At 37.2% G+C, this 22,964-nt stretch overlaps 1 protein-coding gene across 3 annotated transcripts in view; it reads left to right on the top strand.

Moving 5' to 3' along the window:
* LOC123529305 (fibulin-1-like) overlaps positions 1 to 22,964 on the top strand; it is a 298,235-nt gene that overhangs the window by 170,923 nt on the left and 104,348 nt on the right. For all 3 annotated transcript variants that reach the window (XM_053521359.1, XM_053521357.1, XM_053521360.1), the window contains 2 exons: positions 3,694 to 3,882; positions 19,341 to 19,481. In XM_053521359.1, the coding sequence (XP_053377334.1) occupies positions 3,694 to 3,882; positions 19,341 to 19,481 (330 nt within the window). The remainder of the gene's footprint in view (positions 1 to 3,693; positions 3,883 to 19,340; positions 19,482 to 22,964) is intronic.

The raw sequence follows: 22,964 nt of genomic DNA, 5'->3' as shown, positions 1-22,964 counted from the left end.
CTAAATGCTAGGGTTTCAGTAGTGGGGAGTAGTATATGCTAGATGCTAGGGTTTCACTATGCGGAGTAGTATAGCTAAATGCTAGGGTTTCAGTAGGGAGGAGTAGTATAGCTAAATGCTAGGGTTTCAGTAGGGAGGAGTAGTATAGCTAAATGCTAGGGTTTCAGTAGGGAGGAGTAGTATATGCTAGATGCTAGGGTTTCACTATGCGGGAGTAGTATAGCTAAATGCTAGGGTTTCAGTAGGGAGGAGTAGTATAGCTAAATGCTAGGGTTTCAGTAGGGAGGAGTAGTATAGCTAAATGCTAGGGTTTCAGTAGGGAGGAGTAGTATAGCTAAATGCTAGGGTTTCAGTAGGGAGGAGTAGTATATGCTAGATGCTAGGGTTTCACTATGCGGGAGTAGTATAGCTAAATGCTAGGGTTTCAGTAGGGAGGAGTAGTATATGCTAGATGCTAGGGTTTCACTATGCGGGAGTAGTATAGCTAAATGCTAGGGTTTCAGTAGGGAGGAGTAGTATAGCTAAATGCTAGGGTTTCAGTAGGGAGGAGTAGTATAGCTAAATGCTAGGGTTTCAGTAGGGAGGAGTAGTATAGCTAAATGCTAGGGTTTCAGTAGGAGGAGTAGTATAGCTAAATGCTAGGGTTTCAGTAGGGAGGAGTATATATGCTAGATGCTAGGGTTTCACTATGCGAGTAGTATAGCTAAATGCTAGGTTTCAGTAGGAGGAGTATATAGCTAAATGCTAGGGTTTTCAGTAGAGAGATAGTATACTAAATGCTAGGTTTCAGTAGGGAGGAGTAGTATATGCTAGATGCTAGGGTTCACTATGCGGGAGTAGTTAGCTAAATGCTAGGGTTTCAGTAGGGAGGAGTAGTATAGCTAAATGCTGGTTTCAGTAGAGGAAGATTGTATATGCTAGATGCTTTGGGTTTCACTATGCGGGAGTGTATAGCAATGCTAGGTTTCAGTAGGGAGGAGTAGTATAGCTAAATTGCTAGGTTTCAGTAGGAGGAGTAGTAAAGCTAAATGTAGGGTTTCATAGGAGGAGTAGTATATGCTAGATGTAGGGTTTCACTATGTGGGAGTAGTATAGCTAAATGCTAGGGTTTCAGTAGAGGAGTAGTATATGCTAAGATGCTAGGGTTTCACTATGCGGGAGATGTAAGCTAAATGCTAGGTTTTCAGTAGGGAGAGTAGTATTGCTAGATGCTAGGTTTCACTATGCGGAGTAGTAGTAAGCTAAATGCTAGGGTTTCAGTAGGAGGATAGTATTAGCTAAATGCTAGGTTTCAGTAGGGAGGAGTAGTATAGCTAAATGCTAGGTTTTCAGTAGGAGGAGTAGTATATGCTAGATGCTAGGTTTCACTATGCGGGAGTAGTATAGCTAAATGCTAGGGTTTCAGTAGGGAGGAGTAGTATATGCTAGATGCTAGGGTTTCACTATGCGGGAGTAGTATAGCTAAATGCTAGGGTTTCAGTAGGGAGGAGTAGTATATGCTAGATGCTAGGGTTTCACTATGCGGGAGTAGTATAGCTAAATGCTAGGGTTTCAGTAGGGAGAAGTAGTATATGCTAGATGCTAGGGTTTCACTATGCAGGAGTAGTATAGCTAAATGCTAGGGTTTCAGTAGGGAGGAGTAGTATATGCTAGATGCTAGGGTTTCACTATGCGGGAGTAGTATAGCTAAATGCTAGGATTTCAGTAGGGAGGAGTAGTATATGCTAGATGCTAGGGTTTCGCTATGCGGGAGTAGTATAGCTAAATGCTAGGATTTCAGTAGGGAGGAGTAGTATATGCTAGATGCTAGGGTTTCAGTAGGGAGGAGTAGTATAGCTAAATGCTAGGGTTTCAGTAGGGAGGAGTAGTATAGCTAAATGCTAGGGTTTCAGTAGGGAGGAGTAGTATAGCTAAATGCTAGGGTTTCAGTAGGGAGGAGTAGTATATGCTAGATGCTAGGGTTTCACTATGCGGGAGTAGTATAGCTAAATGCTAGGGTTTCAGTAGGGAGGAGTAGTATATGCTAGATGCTAGGGTTTCACTATGCAGGAGTAGTATAGCTAAATGCTAGGATTTCAGTAGGGAGGAGTAGTATATGCTAAATGCTAGGGTTTCACTATGCAGGAGTAGTATAGCTAAATGCTAGGGTTTCAGTAGGGAGGAGTAGTATATGCTAGATGCTAGGGTTTCACTATGCGGGAGTAGTATAGCTAAATGCTAGGGTTTCAGTAGGGAGGAGTAGTATATGCTAGATGCTAGGGTTTCACTATGCGGGAGTAGTATAGCTAAATGCTAGGGTTTCAGTAGGGAGGAGTAGTATATGCTAAATGCTAGGGTTTCACTATGCAGGAGTAGTATAGCTAAATGCTAGGGTTTCACTAATGTAGACAAAGCATGATGCTATGGCTTAAGCAGAGTACTTTTATGGTAAACTAAATGTTTTCCATGATACAAAGTACCAGAAAATAAAACATTAACACTTAGTCCAAGTATGTTTTCCACGATCCAAAGTACCTGAAAATAGAACATTAACACATAGTCCAAGTATAGGGAGGCTTAAGCTGGTGCTAGGGGGCGTGAGAGGTGTTGCACATTTCATTACCTCTCATGAACAGACTCAATCAAGCCGAGTCGGCTACTATTTTTCTTGGTTGCATTCTTTGCTTCCAAAGGATCTTTTTACAGATTTTGTTTTTTACAGCTGCCACAACTGTCATGACACATAAAGATTGCTGTTGTGAGAGTTAATAAAATCTATAAAAAAGTTCCTTTTGAAGCCTAAAATGTAACCAAGCAAAAAAAGTAGGCTGTGTTTAAATGAGTCTGTCCATGAGAGGTAATGGAAGGTGCCACACCCCTTATGCCCCCTAGCGCTGGCTTAAGCAGAAGTTTGTTATTGTAAAGCTGAATGTTTTCCATGATCCTAAAGGACCAAAAAATACATCTACACTGAGTCCAAGTACAGGGAGACATTTTACAGCAGCCACATGGCACTACTATTTTACAGCAGCCACATGACACTACTATTTTACAGCAGTCACATGACACTACTATTTTACAGCAGCCACATGACACTACTATTTTACAGCAGTCACATGGCACTACTATTTTACAGCAGCCACATGACACTACTATTTTACAGCAGCCACATGACACTACTATTTTACAGCAGTCACATGACACTACTATTTTACATCAGTCACATGACACTACTATTTTACAGCAGCCACATGGCACTACTATTTTACAGCAGTCACATGGCACTACTATTTTACAGCAGTCACATGGCACTACTATTTTACAGCAGCCACATGGCACTACTATTTTACAGCAGCCACATGGCACTACTATTTTACAGCAGTCACATGACACTACTATTTTACAGCAGCCACATGACACTACTATTTTACAGCAGTCACATGACACTACTATTTTACAGCAGCCACATGACACTACTATTTTACAGCAGTCACATGGCACTACTTTTTTACAGCAGCCACATGGCACTACTATTTTACAGCAGCCACATGGCACTACTATTTTAAGACAAGCTTTTTTGTACATGAATTGAAATATGTAAGGTTACTTGGGCACTTTCTCTACAGTAAAATGACCTAAGTTTATCCCAATGAAGCAAAATGTTATTTTCTAGAAAGTTCATTACAACCTGTTGTTAAATTCAATATCTTATAGATCAAGATGAATGTGCACTGGGAACTGACAATTGCGGAACAGGGTATGAATGTTACAATATTGAGGGATCATTCAGATGTAACCCTAAGCGTTGCCCTGAGGGTTCTAGGTTCAATTCTGCGACAAGCCAATGTGAAAGGTTCATCTGTGCTCGAGGCTTGAGACCAGATACAAGTGGTCTCTGTGTTGGTATGTATTATATTTGTTATCAACTTAGTAGTATTCATTAGTCAAATAGAAAATTTATTTAGTGCAATCTTTCCAGTTGGTTAATATGTTTTTAACCAAACAAGTCTGAAAAATCATATTCTTTCTTATTGTAAAAAGACACCTTTGCCATCTGAAATGTTTCTACTCCAACTACCATATGTGTTTTCCGAGATTTATCACATTAAATTAGTAAGAGACAATAAAGTTTGATGTTTATAACAAACAGGTGAATGAAAGATATTTATTTAATAATATATTGATATAAGGAGATATTTGTTTCAAACAGAAACACCGCTGAACACAGTTGGGTTGTAGATGCCCTTTAAGACAAATTGAAATTTTTTTTTTAATCTGGAAGACTTTTCAGAAATTATTTTTGTGTCATAAAATGAATACAAACAAGGAGGTTATGCCTTTAGAGCATCAGTAAGTTGATTTTTAACATCTCTGAGCATGTTTAAAGCATAAAAAGTGCAGTTTTGCAAACAAGAAGTTGAAAAAAAAATTCTCCAAGGTCATAAAAACATTTAAGGTCGGGCCAAAAATTTAGGGTAGGTCGGGATACTGGAAACGAACAGTTTTTTTTTTTTTACGCCTTAATAGCGGTTTTGCAAAATTGAAACCAGTTTCACCTAGTAATCGAATTGGATCCGATTAAACGAGTAATCGTCCCTGTCCTACATTTTATTATCTCTCACGAACAGACACACAGAGTCTGCTATTATTCTTTTTTGGTTGCATTCTGTGCTTCCAAGGGATTTTTAGCTTGACTATTCGAAGAATAAGTAGAGCTATCCTACTCACCACGGCGTCGGCGTCACACCTTGGTTAAGTTTTTCGTACCAGTCCACATTTTGACAAAGTCTTTTGAGATAAAGCTTTGAAACTTTCAACACTTGTTTACCATCATCATGGCCAGTTATAGGCAAGAGCACATAACTCCATCAAGGAGTTTGGCTGAATTATGGCCCCTTTTGACTTAGAAATCATGGTTAAGCTTTTCGTACCAGTTCATATTTGGACAAAGTCTTTTAAGATAAAGCTTTGAAACTTTCAACACTTGTTTACCATAACCATGGCCAGTTATAGGCAAGGGTACATAACTCCATCAGGGATTTTGGCTGAATTATGGCCCCTTTCGACTTAGAAATCTTAGTTAAGTTTTTCGTACCACTTCATATTTAGACAAAGTCTTTTGAGATAAAGCTTTGAAACTTTCAACTCTTGTTTACCATCACCATGTCCAGTTATAGGCAAGAGCACTTAACTCCATCAAGGATTTTGGCTGAATTATGGCCCTTTTTGACTTAGAAATCTGGGTTAATATTTCGTACCGGTTCATATTTTGACAAAGTCTTTTGAGATAAAGCTTTGAAACTTTCAGCACCTGTTTACCATCACCATGTCCAGTTATAGGCAAGAGCACATAACTCCATCAAGGAGTTTGGCTGAATTATGGCCCCTTTTGACTTAGAAATCTTGGTTAAGTTTTTCGAACCGGTTCATATTTTTTGTAAAGTGATTGACATATGGCTTTGAAACTTTTATCACTTGTTTAGTATAATAGTGTCTGTCTGTAGGAAAGAGAACATAACTCTGTCATCTATTTTGGCTGAATTATGGCCCTTTTTGGACTTTGAAATTGGTTCTGTTTTCATACAAGTCCATGTTTTGTCAAAACTATTTGACATATAGCTTTTAAACTTTGAACACTTGTTTATCATTATAATTTCCATCTGTAGGCAAGCATACATAACTATTTTGACTGAATTATGGCCCTTTTTGGACTTTGAAATTGGCTCATATATTGCCATTTAGTGCAAGACTTATCGAAATCAAAGTAATACAGGAACATTGTTTGTCTAATCTATTTATTTCTTTTGTCTGAATATATATCCGTGGAAATATTTTGACCCCATTCTTCAATCAATTCTTCGAATAGTCGAGCGCGCTGTCATGAGACAGCTCTTGTTTTTACAGATTTTATTGACAAAATTACTCCCCCTTTTGGTCGTTCAAGGTGCGAATTGGCAAAATTATTATTTTCCTAAAATGACTCTGAAACCAGAAACATTCAAACCAGAAACATTCAATATTACAGTGCTTTTTGCTTTAGAAAAGCCTGCTCATCTCACAAAGTGGGATCATAATTAATGCAATAATACACACCTCAAGTCAAGTTCTGTATGAACTCTGTATTTTATTTTGACGAGATTTGATGAGATATGACAAGATTTAGATTTTTCCCTCTTTTAAAATGGGGTGGGAGGAGGGGAGATGTGAAAACTCGCTTTTTAGCAGGGTCGCAGAGCAAATACACGTTAATTAGCGGGATTGCAGAGCGAAAAGTTGAGATTTAGTAACTGGAATGTTGGGGGTGCGGTGTGAAAACTCGACATTTAAGCATCGCCCCACGCCCCCAATATACCAGTTACTAAATCCTGCTAATCAATGATTTTTCGCTCCGCGCTTCCACTAAGTAGCGAGTTTTTGCCCCGTGCCCCCACCATTTTAACTTATTAATTCTCGTGTTTTCGTCTTACAGGGTTACAGGGTGAAAACACGAAATGGCAGAAATCAGCCACCATACTACACTGTTAAAATTCTAATTTAAAAACAAATAAATTGCCGCTTTATTTATAAGACATCCTTAATGCGGGTTATTTAAAATATTTAATGAAATTTCAATAATCTTCGAAACTAAAGTTTGTATCAATCTGTGCATCATCATACATCTTTATATTTTTCAAATGGTTTAATTTTTTTTATACAGCCTATTATTCTTGAATTTTCTATGTGACATTTATTTGTCTGATTGTATTATGTGAGTTGGTGTAAACATGAATTAAATGTGAGCCAATGTATATCCTTTGATGATCTTTGACAGTCTTTAAAAGAAGTCAAAATTTTGAATTTATAAATATAACGCACGTTCCGTAACTAGTAATGTGAAGGTAGTTTGTTTTTGTCAGTGATAGAAAAATCCCTTTTTACATGTTTTCTTTTTAGCTCACCTGAGCACAAAGTGCTCAATGGTGAGCTTTTGTGGTCAGTGATTGTCCGGCGTCCTTTGTCGTCCATCATCCGATGTCCGTCAACACATCTCCTCCTAAACCACCAATCCAAATTTGATGAAACTTCACAGGGATGTTCCTTACATGATCCTCTTTAAAAATTGTTCAAAGAATTGAATTCCATACAGAAGTCTGGTTGCTATGGCAACCGGAAGGAAAAACTTTAAAAGTCTTCTTGCCCTTACAGAAGCAAGCCTCTGTGGCGTACATGCTGCGTATTTGCTGTGTATATGCCACGTACACAGTAGTACGCCAAAGGAGTACATTTTACATACACCACATGCCGCGTACATGCCGCGTACTATTTCGACGAGTACACAGCATGTACGCAGGAGGTCACTAGTACACTTCAAGTACGCAGCACAGACTCTGAAAATTTAAGGAATACACTGCATGTACGCAGGAGGGACTTGTACAAGAAAATAGTACACTGCATGTACACCGCAGATTCTTTGAAATTTGTGCAGTACACTTCATATATGCGGGAAAGACTTGTACAATTTCTTTTGGCATTTATACTTAGTTTCTTTTTTATAAGTTAAAGTCTGAAGTAAACTTCATATACGCGGGAGGGACTTGTTCATTTTCTTTTGGTGTTTATACTTTGAATTTTTTTAGGTAAAAGTCTGTAGTACACTTCATGCAGGAAGGATTTGTACATTTTTTTTTTTTTGAAGCAAGAACTTGATTTCCAAGTAACTTTTATCTTAATAGCATAGAATAGTTCAGATTACCGGTATTCTGAACAATGAAAATTTGCCAAACTATTTGCAATGTTCATTTGTGAAGCTTACATCTTAGTGATTTCTGAGCTGCACCTTGCATGCAGTGTAAAAATGTATTCTTTTTCATTTTGAATTAATCCTGGAGCTTTCTAACTTGGATAATTGAAAAGTCTTATTTGAACTTCGTTGCATTACATTTTGTAATACATGAAATAATTACCAAGATAATGCCTCAAGTTAACACCGCCCGAATGAGAAGAATTAATAGCTCACTGTTATTTGAATACTCTTAAGCAAAACACCATTCTATCATGTTTTATGAAGGCTTTAATGCTCATTATGTTAAATCATTAATGCCTTAACAAATTAAAAAGTTGTTCATTGGATTTGCCGCTTGTATATTTTCAGAACGTTTTTGGCTAATTGCGCTCGCCCCATTGGAAAAAATCAATCCAAAATTTTTTGGTGCGCTACTTTTTACGGACGTAAAAGTGTATAAATGCTTATATAATTCCAGTCCTAGATTGTTCTCAGATGGATTTTAATCAAAATAAATACATACTACGCACACATCGTCTATAATAAATCATAACACTTATATTTAGTTGCATTAAAGTTGTTTCCCCTTGATGCAGTTACGCCATTTTCTTCAAATGTTTACCAAATTACATGCTACAAAAATTGATTTATTTCATTGAAAAGTGGATGATGAAAAGCATACTAATTTATTTGATAACATCAATCTACATTATTTTGGTAAGGGTAAATACTTATTAATGCATGTCACTTATCTTTTTTCTGTTTTTTTTCTGTCCAAATGATCAGCATTTGCATACGAAAGTTGGTGGGGTAAGGAATTTACATTATCACAGCAGTTTCGCCACACGAGTACACAGCATGTACGCAGCAGGAGTACACAGCATGTACGCTGCAGGACTCAAGCCAAAAGTACACAGCATGTACGCCGCAGGAGTACACAGCATGTACGTCACAGGAGTACACAGCATGTACGCCGCAGGGGTAGTACACCGCAGGCTCATTTGCATGTAAAAAGTGTATGTGCCGGGTACATGCTGCGTACTATTTCCCGCATACTAAATTCCTCCAGCGTACATCCTGTGTACTATGTAGTCCACAGCATGTACGCAGCAAGTAGTACGCGGCAGAGCTCATTTGCATGTCAAAAGTGTACTACAAACGTACTATCAGTGTATGTGCGGTGTATATCCTGCGTACTGTTTAAAGCCCTTGATTTCAGTACACATGTACGCATCATATACGCTGTATGTACACAGCAAGAGTACGCAGCAGGCCTTTTTCTTCTGTAAGGGTGTCCAAAACCACAGTAGCTAGGGCTTTGATATTTGGTATGTGGCATCATCTAATGGTCCTCTACCAAACTTTTTCAAATTATCCGCCTAGGGTCAACTATGACCTCGCCCTGGGGGTCACATGGTTTACATAGATTTATATATGGAAAAAATTTGAAAATTTTCTTGTCCAAAACCACAGGGCCTAGGGCTTTAATATTTGGTATGTAGCATCATCTAGTGGTCCTCTACCAAGATTGTTCAAATTATTGTCCTAGGGACAAATATGGCACTGCCCCGGGGTTCACATGGTTTATATAGACTTATATGGGGAAAAACTTTGAAAACCTTCTTGTCTAAAACCACAGTGCCTAGGGCTTTGATATTTGTAATGTAACATCATCTAGTGGTTCTCTACCAATTTGTTCAAATTATCCCACTAGGGTCAAATATGACCCTGCCCTGGGGGTCACATGGTTTACATAGATTTATATATGGAAAAAATTTGAAAATTTTCTTGTCCAAAACCACAGGGCCTAGGGCTTTGATATTTATAATGTAGCATCATCTAGTGGTTCTCTACCAAGTTAGTTCAAATTATCCCCCTAGGGTTAAATATGGCCCCGCCCTGGGTGTCACATGGTTTATATAGACTTGTATAGGAAAAACTTTAAAAATGTTCTTGTCTGAAACTGGAAGGCCCAGGCTTTTGATATTTGGTATGTTGCATTGCCTAGTGGTCCTCTACCAAGATTATTCAAATTATGCCCCTTAGTTGAATAGAGGCCCCATCCAGGGGGTCCCAGTTTTACATAGACTTATATAGGGGAAAAAAATGCTCTTGTCTGAAAGTTCAAGGCCTAGGCCTTTGGTATTTGGTATGTATTATTGCCTAGTTGATCACTAACAAGATTGTTCGAATTATGCCCCTGGGGTGAAAAGAGGCCCCGCCCGGGGAGTTACTTGTTATATGAGTTAAACAGGAAAAAATACTTAAAAATTATCAGCTCATATTTTCTAAACTGTTTAATTATAAATTACCTGATGATCCCAAGTGATTAGGGGTCACTTGACCTTGATCTACTGACCTACTTTCGTGTTTTTTTAAGATACAGCCTTGAAATTTAGTTGACATGTACAGTTTTGTACACTGATCTTAAAACTGACTTTCAATGAGCATGAATGTGACCTGCTGACCTACTTGTTTTTTTTTTTAAGATACAGCCTTGAAATTTGGATGACATGTTCAGTTTTGCACACCGATCTTAATACTGACTTTCAGTGACCATTAATATGACCTACTTTTTTTTTTTAAAGATACAGCCTTGAAATTTGGATGACAGTTTGGCACATAGATCTTAATACTGACTATGTGACCTACTTACCTTCTTTCTTGTTTTTGAAGATTTAGCAAAGAAATTTGTTCAAGCAAGCAACTAAACTCAGGTGAGCTATATAGGGCCATATTGGCCCTCTTGTAAATTAGCAGTATTGATATGTAATAAAGGAAACAGTTTAACATTTTTTGTCTCAGATTTAGGTCAGGGCTCAAACTTAAAACAACCCGAAACCATGCCCGCCTTTGACTTAAATTTTATCCACGTAGTCAGACTGGCACAGCTGACAGCTAATTTAATTTACCGTCTTTAAATTTGGGACTCAGTTAGCTTCAATTTTATTAGGTTATTTAACATTGTTCTGTACAATACGGAGATATATTTGGACGAGTACCCAGCTGAGAAAACCATATTGGACGAGCCGCTAGGCGAGTTCAATATGGTTTTCTCAGCTGGGTACGAGTCCAAGTATATCTCAAATTGTACAGTATAATGTTAAATAACCTTTTCATTCTATATCTTTTTTATCTTACTATAATAATAGTTTAAATTAAAAATGTTTCACTGAATATTGTATTCCTGCCTTTTCTAGTTTTTCCCAGCTTGGTATGAGTGCAAATATATATTATACAGAAAAATGTTAGACCTTAAATAAACTTTTTATTCTATATTTATTTCACTTCATACGTAATATATGTAATTCATTGAATGTTGTTTTTTCTGCATATCATCATTAAAAAAGAATATGGTGCAACCTTCCTACAGCAGCCATTTGGTGATTTGTGTGGTAATAATACTTGGCTGAGATATTATGCCCACAAACATTGTCAGCAAGTTTGGTGAAGATCGGACGAAAACTGTTCCACTTAAAGGAGCGTACAAGGCTAAATTCCCCGTTTTTCGAGTAATTCAAGGACTATAATCAAAGAGTGCCTGGTACAATTTGGCTGGTTATCGAAATTAGCCGAGATGTAATGCCCACAAACATTGTCAGCAAGTTTGGTGAAGATCCGACGAAAACTGAATTATAGAGCAGACATGTTTTGGATGCTGACCGCCTGTCCGCTGCCATTCATAATCTTCTCCATTTTGTTTCTTAACCGTTAAATAAAAACGTCTGAGGTAGCTATTCAGACAGTCAGGGCTGATACCAATTTCTAGGTTTTGTCCGGAACGGCTTCTTTTAGTTCAAATATTCCAACATCTGATGATCCTTTTTACTGTATTTTTATGTTTTTGATTATTAACGAATGTTTTAATATCTAAATCAGATAGCATTGTTATCCCTTGAATCATTTTTTGTGTGTTGTAAACTAAAGCACTCAAATTAAAGGTCCAATACTAAGGAAAGTGAACATTTTAATTTCTTTTAAAAAGCACAGAAACTATTTCATTTTATTGGAAAATGAAAGTTGGTATGTAGAAATTCGAAATAAATCGCAGTATATGTACAATTATTTTTCTATGAAGTATGAAGAAAGTTAAAAAGACCTGGGGGGTCATTCTGTCGATTCATTGAAATTTCAACATAATACACATACATTTCTTTGAGTTCCAAAGACCTTCTGTAAATTTTGACCTGCCAATCTTCATTATTTAGTGTCTTGCAGAAGTCTATGCACTGGCTATGAAAAAAATTGCCAACTCACTTTCCCTTAGTAATGGACCTTTAAATCCAGATTTCAAGACGCATAATCAAACTCTGTACATAGAGCGCCTACTTCATCCGATTTACATTCGGAACATTTTCACGCGTTTCTGGCTTTATCGTATGTTTAACATGGGACTGCTGAACCGTCCAAATACAGAAAATACAGGATTTTTGTACGCACGTGCATCCAAATACTGTAATATATTGTACGGTCATGTGTTGCAAATGAACGTTCGCGATTGGATAGATAAAATAGGTATAGAATAAACTAAATTAATTGTCATTAGGGTAGCTATATGTAAGAGAGTCCACATATCGTGCCGCTTATGCACTTGATCACTCGAGATATTTAGTGGTGTCATATCTTGTATGACATAATTGAAATTCAGCAGTTGAAAAGTTATTGTGTCATGGCGAGCTTGTTAAATATGTAAAGAAGACTATTATATATTCTCAGAAGGCTGAAGCAGTTGCAAACTGTGTATTGTACAGGTTTTTCTTGAATTATCCGTTTGAAAAATACTGTGATTAAAGATATTGTTTCATATGCATAGTTCAGTTATTTACCTGAAATTCTTCAATGATTGGCTGGATTTTCTGTGTAAAACTTTTGACTTCGAAAGTTGTGCATTGAACTGGACATCGATTGGAAGGATTTAAGGATAAATGAAATTATGATTTAAGGAATTTATAGCAGTGAATACTTAATGGCAGAATTCTTTCATGCAAAGTAAGTTCTTTTTCTAATTTTCATTTTAGCTTTTTTCATAATTTTCGTTTGTAGACTAAATTGTAAATCCTATTTCAAACCCAATCTGTTTTTAATGGAAGAAAAATAGCTAAGTGTAAAAAAATAAGTGTGAAATGTCCCTTAGGAATAACCTGTGAAATTTCCCGAAAGTCACAAAAATAGAGAATATTAATTTTGGCAATGCGTGGGCTGAGCGCGAAACTATTGTAACTGTATATAAATAAAGAAAAAGATACAATAGTTTTGCGCTCAGCCCTCGATTATTATGGTGTTCATAAACAAACAACAGTGAATTGCCATAGAGAAAATGAAATTCAGTCACACGGTAAAACCAGATAATTGTTGCAAAAATCCTTGAAATTTCCGAGGGTGACTTTTTCAAAATTTTATATTCTTTGATCCCGTTCCATTTCTTCATATCAGTCCACAAAGTTGAGGTCAAAAATTAGGTGGGACAGACTTTATACCGCCAGACCACTAATGGGGGCACCAAAGTCTTACATCTAGTTTCTAATATATTTCAAGTAATATGTTTTCTTAAAAAAAAACAACAGACAACAATAATTTGTTTGTAATAAAATATTGATTTTTATGCCCCCCCCTGGCATCTACTGATGCAGGAGGCATATAGTGATTGTCCTGTCTGTCCGTCCCCCCATACATCCGTTTGTTCGTCCGTCTGTATGAGGTTAACCAAATGGGACTGTTTCGTCTAGCATCAATACCCCTTACTAGAATGACTTGATACTAATGCAGATGTAACCTGTGACCATTCCTCATCTTCAGACATCACCTGACCTTAGTTTGACCTTGACCTCATTTTGGACTTAGGTTGCTTTATATGGGCCATCTCTTGGTTAACCAAATGGGACCGTTTCGTCTAGCATCAATACCGCTTACAAGAATGAATTGATACTAATACAGATGTAACCTGTGACCATTCCTCATCTTCATACATCACCTGACCTCAGTTTGACCTTGACCTTTATATCGACAAGGATGCCACCGGGGGCATCAAGCGTTTATTGAAGGCAGCTCCTTGTTTACATCTTGTTATGTCTCCCACATCACTGTGGTGGGAGACATATTGATTGACTCCTGTCTGTCTGTCTGTGTGTGTGTCAGTCTGTCAAAAATCTTGTCCGCACTCTAAGTCAAACATTTCTCATTTGATCTTCACCAAACTTGAACAAAATGTTTGCCAATAAGTTCTCAGCCAAGTTTGATCACTACCCAAATCGGCCCAGGTACTTCGGAATTATGGCCCTTTAATTACCGATAGGCCGCTTACTCCAACACTTATCCGATAGGCCGCTTACTCCAACACTTACTCCAAAACTATATTTTCTATGAGTAAACAGTATATAAAGACTGACTTACTATTTAGATGATTAGGCAGTTGTGGGAGACATGTGCTTTTCTCAAAACAGCTCTAATTAATGCTGTAATAAAGAATAATAAAGACCAGGAAGAGGGACAACACGTCAAACGCCGACAAAGTTTTAATGATTTTAATATATCATCTACTAGTTATACCCCCACAGAACGAAATTTTTGGGGGGGGGTATATAGGAGTGAGCTTGCCGGTCGGTCCGTTGGTTTTGCATGGTTTCCGGATGATAACTCAAGAAAGGCTTGACCAATTTAAATAATTTTTGGTACACAGGTGTAACATCAGAAAAAACAGGTCAAGTTCGAATTTGGGGTCAGTAGGTCAAAGTTCAAGGTCACAGTGACCCTGAACAGTTAAACGGTTTCCGGATGATAACCTGAGAAGGCTTGGGCCTAGGATCATGAATTTTGGTACACAGGTGTAACATCATTAAATGCAGGTCAAGTTCGACTTTGAGGTCTGTAGGTCAAAGGTCAAGGTCACAGGGACTCGGAACAGTTAAATGGTTTCCAGATGATAACTTGAGAACGCTTGGGCCAAGGATCATAAATTTTGGTACACAGGTGTAACATCATAAAATGCAGGTCAAGTTCGACTTTGAGGTCTGTAGGTCAACGGTCAAGGTCACAGTGACTCGGAACAGTTAAACGGTTTCCGGATGATAACTTGAGAATGCTTGGGCCTAGGATCATGAAAATTGATAGGGAGATTGGTTATGACTAGCAGATGACCCCTAATGATTCTGAGGTCAGTAGGTCACAGGTCAAGGTCACAGTGACCCGGAACATTTAAACAGTTTTCGGACAATAACTTGAGAATGCTTGGGACTAGGATCAGGAAACTTAATCTGGAGGTTGGTCATGTCAAGCAGTATTGATTTTGAGTTCCAAAGGTCAAAGGTCATTTAAACCTTTTACGGACAATAACTTGAGAACGCTTGGGCAGAGGATCATGAAACTTCATAGGGAGGTTGATCATGACTAGCAGATGACCTCTATTGATTTTGTGGTCAGTAGGTCAAAGGTCAAGCAAGTTCGGCTTTGACATTGGCTTAGTTCTGTGACAAGGCCATATTGTGGGGGTATAATTCGTCACTCCTGTGACAACTCTAGTTTCGACTAATCAATAGTCTTCATCAGGATAATAAATAAACAAATTATATGGCTAAAGTACATAAATATGCCGTCATGTGTATGATGATTGTTTCTAAATATAGTAACATTCGTTACTAAAAATAGTGAGAAATTGGAATGTTGCCAGAATGTCATGTTTATGTAACTCTAGAATAAAACTTTTACAAAGTCTAGTTATTGTTTTTGAATATTCCATAAATATACTTTACAGTGATTATTTGTTCATTTTCTGCTGAGTACATGCCTGTTTCGTCTTCACATAATGTCTCTGTGCTGCTGGAATTGCTTGCTGGAATCATGTTTATGTATGGTGGAAATCTTAAGTAAATGTCCAGTGAGTCTAGGGTTGGTGACGGTGGTAATGGTGATATCGGACTTAGAGTCCTGAAAACACATTGTTTTATGGGTGTGTTCGTTGGGGTTGTTTTTAGCCATTTTTTCTTCCCAGGCACAATCTTGAACATAGGGTTCTTAGGTGGAATCTTATGCGTTGTAGGTGTCTTTTCGGTGCTTTGTTGCTGGAGAGTTTAATCAGTTTGGTCTCATCTTGAACATGGAATGTTCTTTTAGCATGTTTTCTTAAGTACTCTTTCCTTTTGAAAGTTTTGTTGCACCAAGTGCATTCAAATCGTATATTTTCTTCTGTTAACGGTTCATCTTTGTGATTCTTGGAGTGTCTATAAAATTTGCTGGATGAGTCGAACGATAGTCCACAAATGTCACAAAGCTTGCAATATGGTGAGCCTTTTCTTTGTTTTTTGCTGTTCAGAGTTTCTTTAATGCCAGTTGATTGTAAATATGTCTCTGTAGCTTTCCTAGCTATGTACATTATTGAATCAGATTCAGTCCATTCGGAGTTTTTGTTTTCAACATAGAAATCCATGTTTCCTCAGTTCTCAAACGTATATTTGCGTTTTTCAGTGTTGTTTGGATAACTGTTGCCGCGACGTCATTGACGTCATGGTTATTACGCAAAAAATGGCAAGAAACAGGCTCGACGTCATTTTTGGCGCGTATGTCTGCCAAGTGTCCATAAAGTCGTTCTCTAAGGGTGTTACCGGTTTGGCCTACATATTGAATTTTGCACATTTTGCATGTGATAAGATATATTATACTAGTGCTCTTGCAGTTATGATGACCACGGGTTTTGTAGGTTCTGCCTGTGACGGTACTTTTGAAATCGGTGTTACATGTCATGAATTTGCACGTAACACAGTCCTGTCCACACGGGTAACTCCCACTAGTTAATGTTACTGTATTAAAGTTTGATCTGACAAACGAGGCTCTTAGGTTTAAACAACGTCTTGGTACTGCTATAATGGCGGTATTTCTTATAAACTTAGTTGTCTCATTTTCATGTAGTAAGTACTCAAATCTTTTTAGGATTCTAGCGATAGGTGGTGTATGTAGATTGTGGGTATATATGAACGGGACCGTTTTCTTTGTTTGTGGTGTTACTGTGTTTGCTTCTAGGAGGGAATTTCTGTTAAGTTGTGCTGCCTTCTTTATGGATTTTTTTATCAGTTTTATTGGGTATCCTCTTTCGCTTAAATTTTTTTGTAGAAGTGACGTGCATTCGTTGAAATACTGGTCCGTGCTGCAAATTCCTCTGAGTCGTACTGCCTGGCTATATGGTATACTTCTTTTTTGATGATGAGGGTGGAACGAGCTGTAGTGTAATACATGTGTGCATCTGTTGGTTAAGTGTAAAGTGTTGTGTGTAGGTTACCTTCTTCATCTTTTAGGATAGTTACGTCTAGAAAGTTTGCGCGTCTCTCGTTGATATCATAAGTAAATTTAATTGTATCTTGGAACTTGTTTAAGGCCGTCATGAAGGAAGTCAGTCATGAAGGAAGTCAATTCCTTGCTTGTGTGTGACCATACCATAAAAATACCATCTATATATCTCCAACTTATCATAGGTTGTAGTTTTTGTGACAATATGAATCTGTTTTCTAAGTCCGCCATGAAAAGTATTGCATAGCTGGGAGCGCATTTGGTGCCCATTGTGGTTCCAGATATCAGACATCCCAACTCTCCCGATCCGATCGGGTTTCTCCCGATTCTGGTTGTAAAACCCGATCACCCCGATCAGAAGTCTCAATCTCCCGATTAAAAAAAAACACAACACAACAACATAAACACACAAAAATTATGAAATAATCCGCTTCTTTGCGCCTATCTGATACTGTATCACTACTGACGAGTCGGTAATAAACAACAGCTTTCGGATATTTTCGCACCTTATTCTACCCGTGCTGATTATTGTTTATTACACGATTTAACAAAGCCAGGTGTTGATTAATGTGTCACAGTTGAAATTAAAATCCAGACATTAGATATCTTATTAAATTCAATCAAATTTAGATTAGAAATTATACTGGCTTTACCTTTTTCTGTAACTTTTTGAAATCGAAAGTAGATGGTCGCCGAGTCAACCTGCTAGGTTTTAAAAAACATTTCTCTTAAAATCATTTTGATAAGAGGAAATGTCATGGTAAATTTTAATATCACTTACTATCAAATGATGTTAAACTGTCTTTGCATTCATAACAATTTGTCAAACACATCCTTTTAACTGGAGATTTAGGCAAATCTACGAAAGTGTAACAATACCCGGACATTCAATTTTGGATAACAGGATTTTGATCAATAAAAGTATTTGAGCGAGGGGTTTTAAATACTGGTTGACAGGGATGAGAATCAAACAGTAAATTTTCTATTGCTTGAACTTTTAGCTATATACATTTTGTTTTTACAGTTCTAACAGCTGTACTGTTTGTCATGTAAAATTCACCTGGGGATCTTCTTTCCAACAAAAGAAATAAAAGTGCAGGTTTAATTCTCAGTGGTGTTTTGAATTTAGACATAGTGCTTAAAGTGCCATAACTATTTAATTTTGCACAGAAGGCTTCATGTATTATTGTTCCAAAACATTAAAAATGCATGAATAATAAGATATAGACAAGTGAATTTTTTTAAGACTAGTGATTTTATAAGGGCAAATAAGTTTATATTATCATTAGATTTGTTAAAAGCTTCGTTATCATGAACATTATTACCGCGGTATAAAATCTCCCACTTGAACACCTCAATCTCCCACTTTGGAAAGCAAAAACTCCCACTTGGCATTCAGAAAAAGTTGGGATGTCTGAGATATCTGTTCATAGTATTTTTTGTTAAATTGAAAACATGTTTTCTTTAGAATAAATATCATAAACCTAAGTAGAATCCAAGTTTTTGGTGTGTCCGTGGTTCTGGTATCTAACGCCTTTTTTTGTAACCAAGAGATTTAGGTGGTACATGACCTAATTCCTTAAGCTTCAATAGAAAATCATTCATATCTTTTATATATGATGGGACTTTTTGTGCTAATGGTTTTATATGATGATCAACAAATTCTGAGAGTTTTTCTGTTGGTCCATCACATGCCGATACAATAGGTCTACCCAGATTGTTTTTCTTATGTATTTTGAATTTTTCGGTAACCTATATAAAAAATCGATGTTCGGCAATTTTTAGGTTGGAGATATTGTATTTGGAAAGGGGGTAAGAGGTTATGTTTCTTAAGATAGTTTAGGAAATTATTTATTTCTTGTGATATATTTCTGGTTAAATCTCGGGGTATTTCACGGTAAAATGCAGTATCATTTAGTTGCCTGAGACCTTCACGTATGTAATCTGATTTGTTCATAATAACAACTGCTCCACCTTTGTCTGCCGGTTTGATGATTATTTTGGGATGGTTTATGCTGTAATAGCACAAAAACAAATTCTGTAATAATTTTGTTTGATTTATTCATAAATCTGTTTTTAGTTTAACAGTATGAGGTATATGGACCAGGTGTCAGTGTCGGCATCTTTGCACGTCCACACCTATGTTAAAGTTTTGATGCATTTTCTCTTTACCAAACTTTTGTTGAGACATAATATCATGCTTTCATTGAGATGTGACTTATGATGTAACATACCTGTCCCAGAGTGTAACTGTTTAGTAAATTTATATTAGCATTTAAAACATTTGATCAGAAATATTTTTAATTTGTATTATATGCACTTTCAGATATTAATGAATGTGAAGCAAGAGTTAACCCATGTGGAAATTTCCAGTCATGTCAGAACAACTATGGCTCTTACAGATGTATAGATTCTGTGCAGTGTGGGCCAGGATTTGAAGTGGGTACTGATGGACAGACATGTGTTGGTATGTTTTTGGATTTTTATCCTACCGTCATGTGAAATAAAGGGCAAAACATAGGAGTAGAATAGATTTTGCTTTATAAGGTCAGTGACTAAATAAACTTTTGACAGACTTTTTAAAAAACATTTTTTCAAAATGACGCCATCTTGTTTTTAGCTCACCTGAGCTTACCTGAGCTATTGTGATCGCTCGATGTCCGACGTCTGTCGTCTGTTGTCTGTCAGCATTTAGCTTGTGTATGCGATAGAGGCTGTATTTTTCAACTGATCTTCATGAAATTTGGATAGAATGATTGCCTTGATAAAATCTAAGTCATGTTTGAAAATGGGTCATCTTGGGTCAAAAACTAGGTCAATAGGTCAAATCAAAGAAAAACCTTGTGTATGCAATAGGGCCTGTATTTTACACTGGATCTTCATGAAATTTGATCAGAATGTTTTCTGGATAAAATCTAGGTCAAATTCAAATAATGGTTTATCTGAGGTCAAAAAGTAGGTTGCACGGTCAAATCAAAGAAAAACCTTGTGTGCGCAATAGGGGCTGCATTATACACTGGATATTCATAAAATTTAGTCAGAATGGTATCCTTGATGAAATCTAAGTCAAGTTTGAATATGGGTAATCTGGGGTCAAAAACTAGATCGCTAGGTCAAATCAAAGAAAAACCTTGTGTATGCAGTAGGGACTGCATTGTACACTGGATCTTTATGAAAGGATGAGATATGATAAGATATGCGAAATGGCCCCTGAAATAATTAGAATATGAAATCTCCATAATTGAAATTTTAACTGTCTAAAACAAAAAAGAAGATCATAATCGTTAAAACTATGAGTTTTAAAAGCTTCAAAACCAAGTTATTTAAACGACTCAGACCTTTAAAATGCTCGATGTCCGTGACTTTTACCGTTTTTTTCATGCCATTTACACACTACATGCTCGATTTCATTGTGAGCCGGACCTGATGTCAAGCTGAAGTTTTGCTGAGAAAATAAGGTTACTAAAATATACATTTTCAGAAAAAATCAGCTTGACACCTGGTCCGTCTCATATTAAATTTTCACTTTTTTCGCAATGTTTGACCTCACTTTTCTTTGAAGGAAACAGGATTACGCACTCATCTCTAAGCAGCCGAGCATCAAACAGATACACAGGAGTTTTGTTCTAATCATGAAACTGATAACCAAAAGTAGTTTTTATAAGAAAATTATCGTAAATGTTTAGAGACATATATACACAGAGAGGAACAACACAGACATATATACAGAGGGAGAGACATGCATAGCACAGACAGATATATAGAGAAAGGTATGGACATTCAGAAACAATTAAAACAAAGAACGATATACAGAGACAGGCACGGCACAAAACAACACAAACAGATATACAGACACAGGCAAAACACAGACAGATATACAAAGACAGGCACAACACCAACAGATATACAGTGAGAGGCACAACACAGATTACATAGAGAGGAACAGCACAGACAAATATACAAACACAGACAGATATACAGGGAGAGGCAAAACACACAAAAATATAAAGAGACATGCATAACACAGACAGATATACAAAGACAGGCACAACACAGACAGATAGACAGAGAGAGGCACAACACAACCAGGTATGCAGAGAGAGGCATAACACAGACAGGTATACAGAGACAGGCAAAACACAAACTGATATACAGAGACAGGCACAACACAGACAAGTATGCAGAGACAGGCACAAAACAGACAGATATACAGAGAGAGGAAAAGCACAGACAAATATACAAACACAGACAGATGTACACAGAGAGGCAAAACACACAAAAATAAAGAGACATGCATAACACAGACAAATATACAAAGACAGGCAAAACACAGACAGATAGGCAGAGAAGGCACAACACAAACAGGTGCACAGAGAGAGGCACAACACAGACAGGTAGACAGAGACAGGCAAAACACAAACTGATATACAGAGACAGGCACAACACAGACAAGTTTGCAGAGACAGGCACAACACAGACAGATATACAAAGACATGCACAGTAAAAACAGATATACAGTGACAGGCACAACACAAACTGATATACAGTGACAGGCACAACACAAACTGATATACAGTGACAGGCACAACACAAAATGATATAAAGAGACAGGCACTGCACAACACAACACAAACAGATATTCAGAGACAGGCAAAACACAGACTGATATACATAGACAGGCACAACATCAACTTATATACACAGACAGGCACAACATCAACTGATATACACAGACAGGCACAACATAACTGATATACAGAGACAGGCACAACATCAACTGATATACAGAGACAGGCACAACATAACTGATATACACAGACAGGCACAACATCAACTGATATACACATACAGGCACAACATCAACTGATATACACAGACAGGCACAACATAACTGATATACACAGACAGGCACAACATCAACTGATATACACAGACAGGCAAAACATCAACTGATGTACATAGACAGGCACAACAGAAACTGATATACAAAGACAGACACAACATTAACTAAAATACAGACAATACAAACTGATATTTAGAAACAGGCACAACATAGATATTTGTATAGAGATAGGTAAAGTGCACAAATAAAGACAGATATAGGCACAGTGCAGGTATAAATAAAGATAAAGGCACAGCAGAGAGAGATATACAGAGACAGTCACAGCACAAACAGATACACATAGACAGTCACAGCACAAACAGATACACATAGACAGTCACAGCACAAACAAATATACATAGGCAGTCACAGCACAAACAGATATACATAGACAGTCACAGCACAAACAAATATACATAGGCAGTCACAGCACAAACAGATATACATAGGCAGTCACAGCACAAACAGATATACATAGGCAGTCACAGCACAGACAGATATACATAGACAGTCACAGCACAAACAGATATACATAGACAGTCACAGCACAAATAGATATACATAGACAGTCACAACACAAACAGATACACACAGACAGTCACAGCACAAACAGATATACATAGGCAGCCACAGCACAAACATACATACATAGACAGTCACAGCACAAACAGATATACATAGAAAGTCACAGCACAAATAGATATACATAGACAGTCACAACACAAAGAGATACACACAGACAGTCACAGCACAAACAGATATACATAGGCAGCCACAGCACAAAGAGATACACATAGACAGTCACAGCACAAACAGATATAAATTGATAGTCACAGCACAAACAGATAAACATAGACAGTCACAGCACAAATAGATATACATAGACAGTCATAGCACAAACAGATATACATAGAGAGTCATAGCACAAACAGATATATAGAGACAGTCACAGCACAAACAGATATACATAGGCAGTCACAGCACAAACAGATATACATAGACAGTCATAGCACAAACAGATATATATACACAGTCACAGCACAAACAGATAAACATAGACAGACACAG

Source organism: Mercenaria mercenaria, chromosome 13, assembly GCF_021730395.1.
Source record: "Mercenaria mercenaria strain notata chromosome 13, MADL_Memer_1, whole genome shotgun sequence".
NCBI classification, from domain to species: domain Eukaryota; kingdom Metazoa; phylum Mollusca; class Bivalvia; order Venerida; family Veneridae; genus Mercenaria; species Mercenaria mercenaria.
This window is presented reverse-complemented; position numbering and strand designations above follow the sequence as displayed.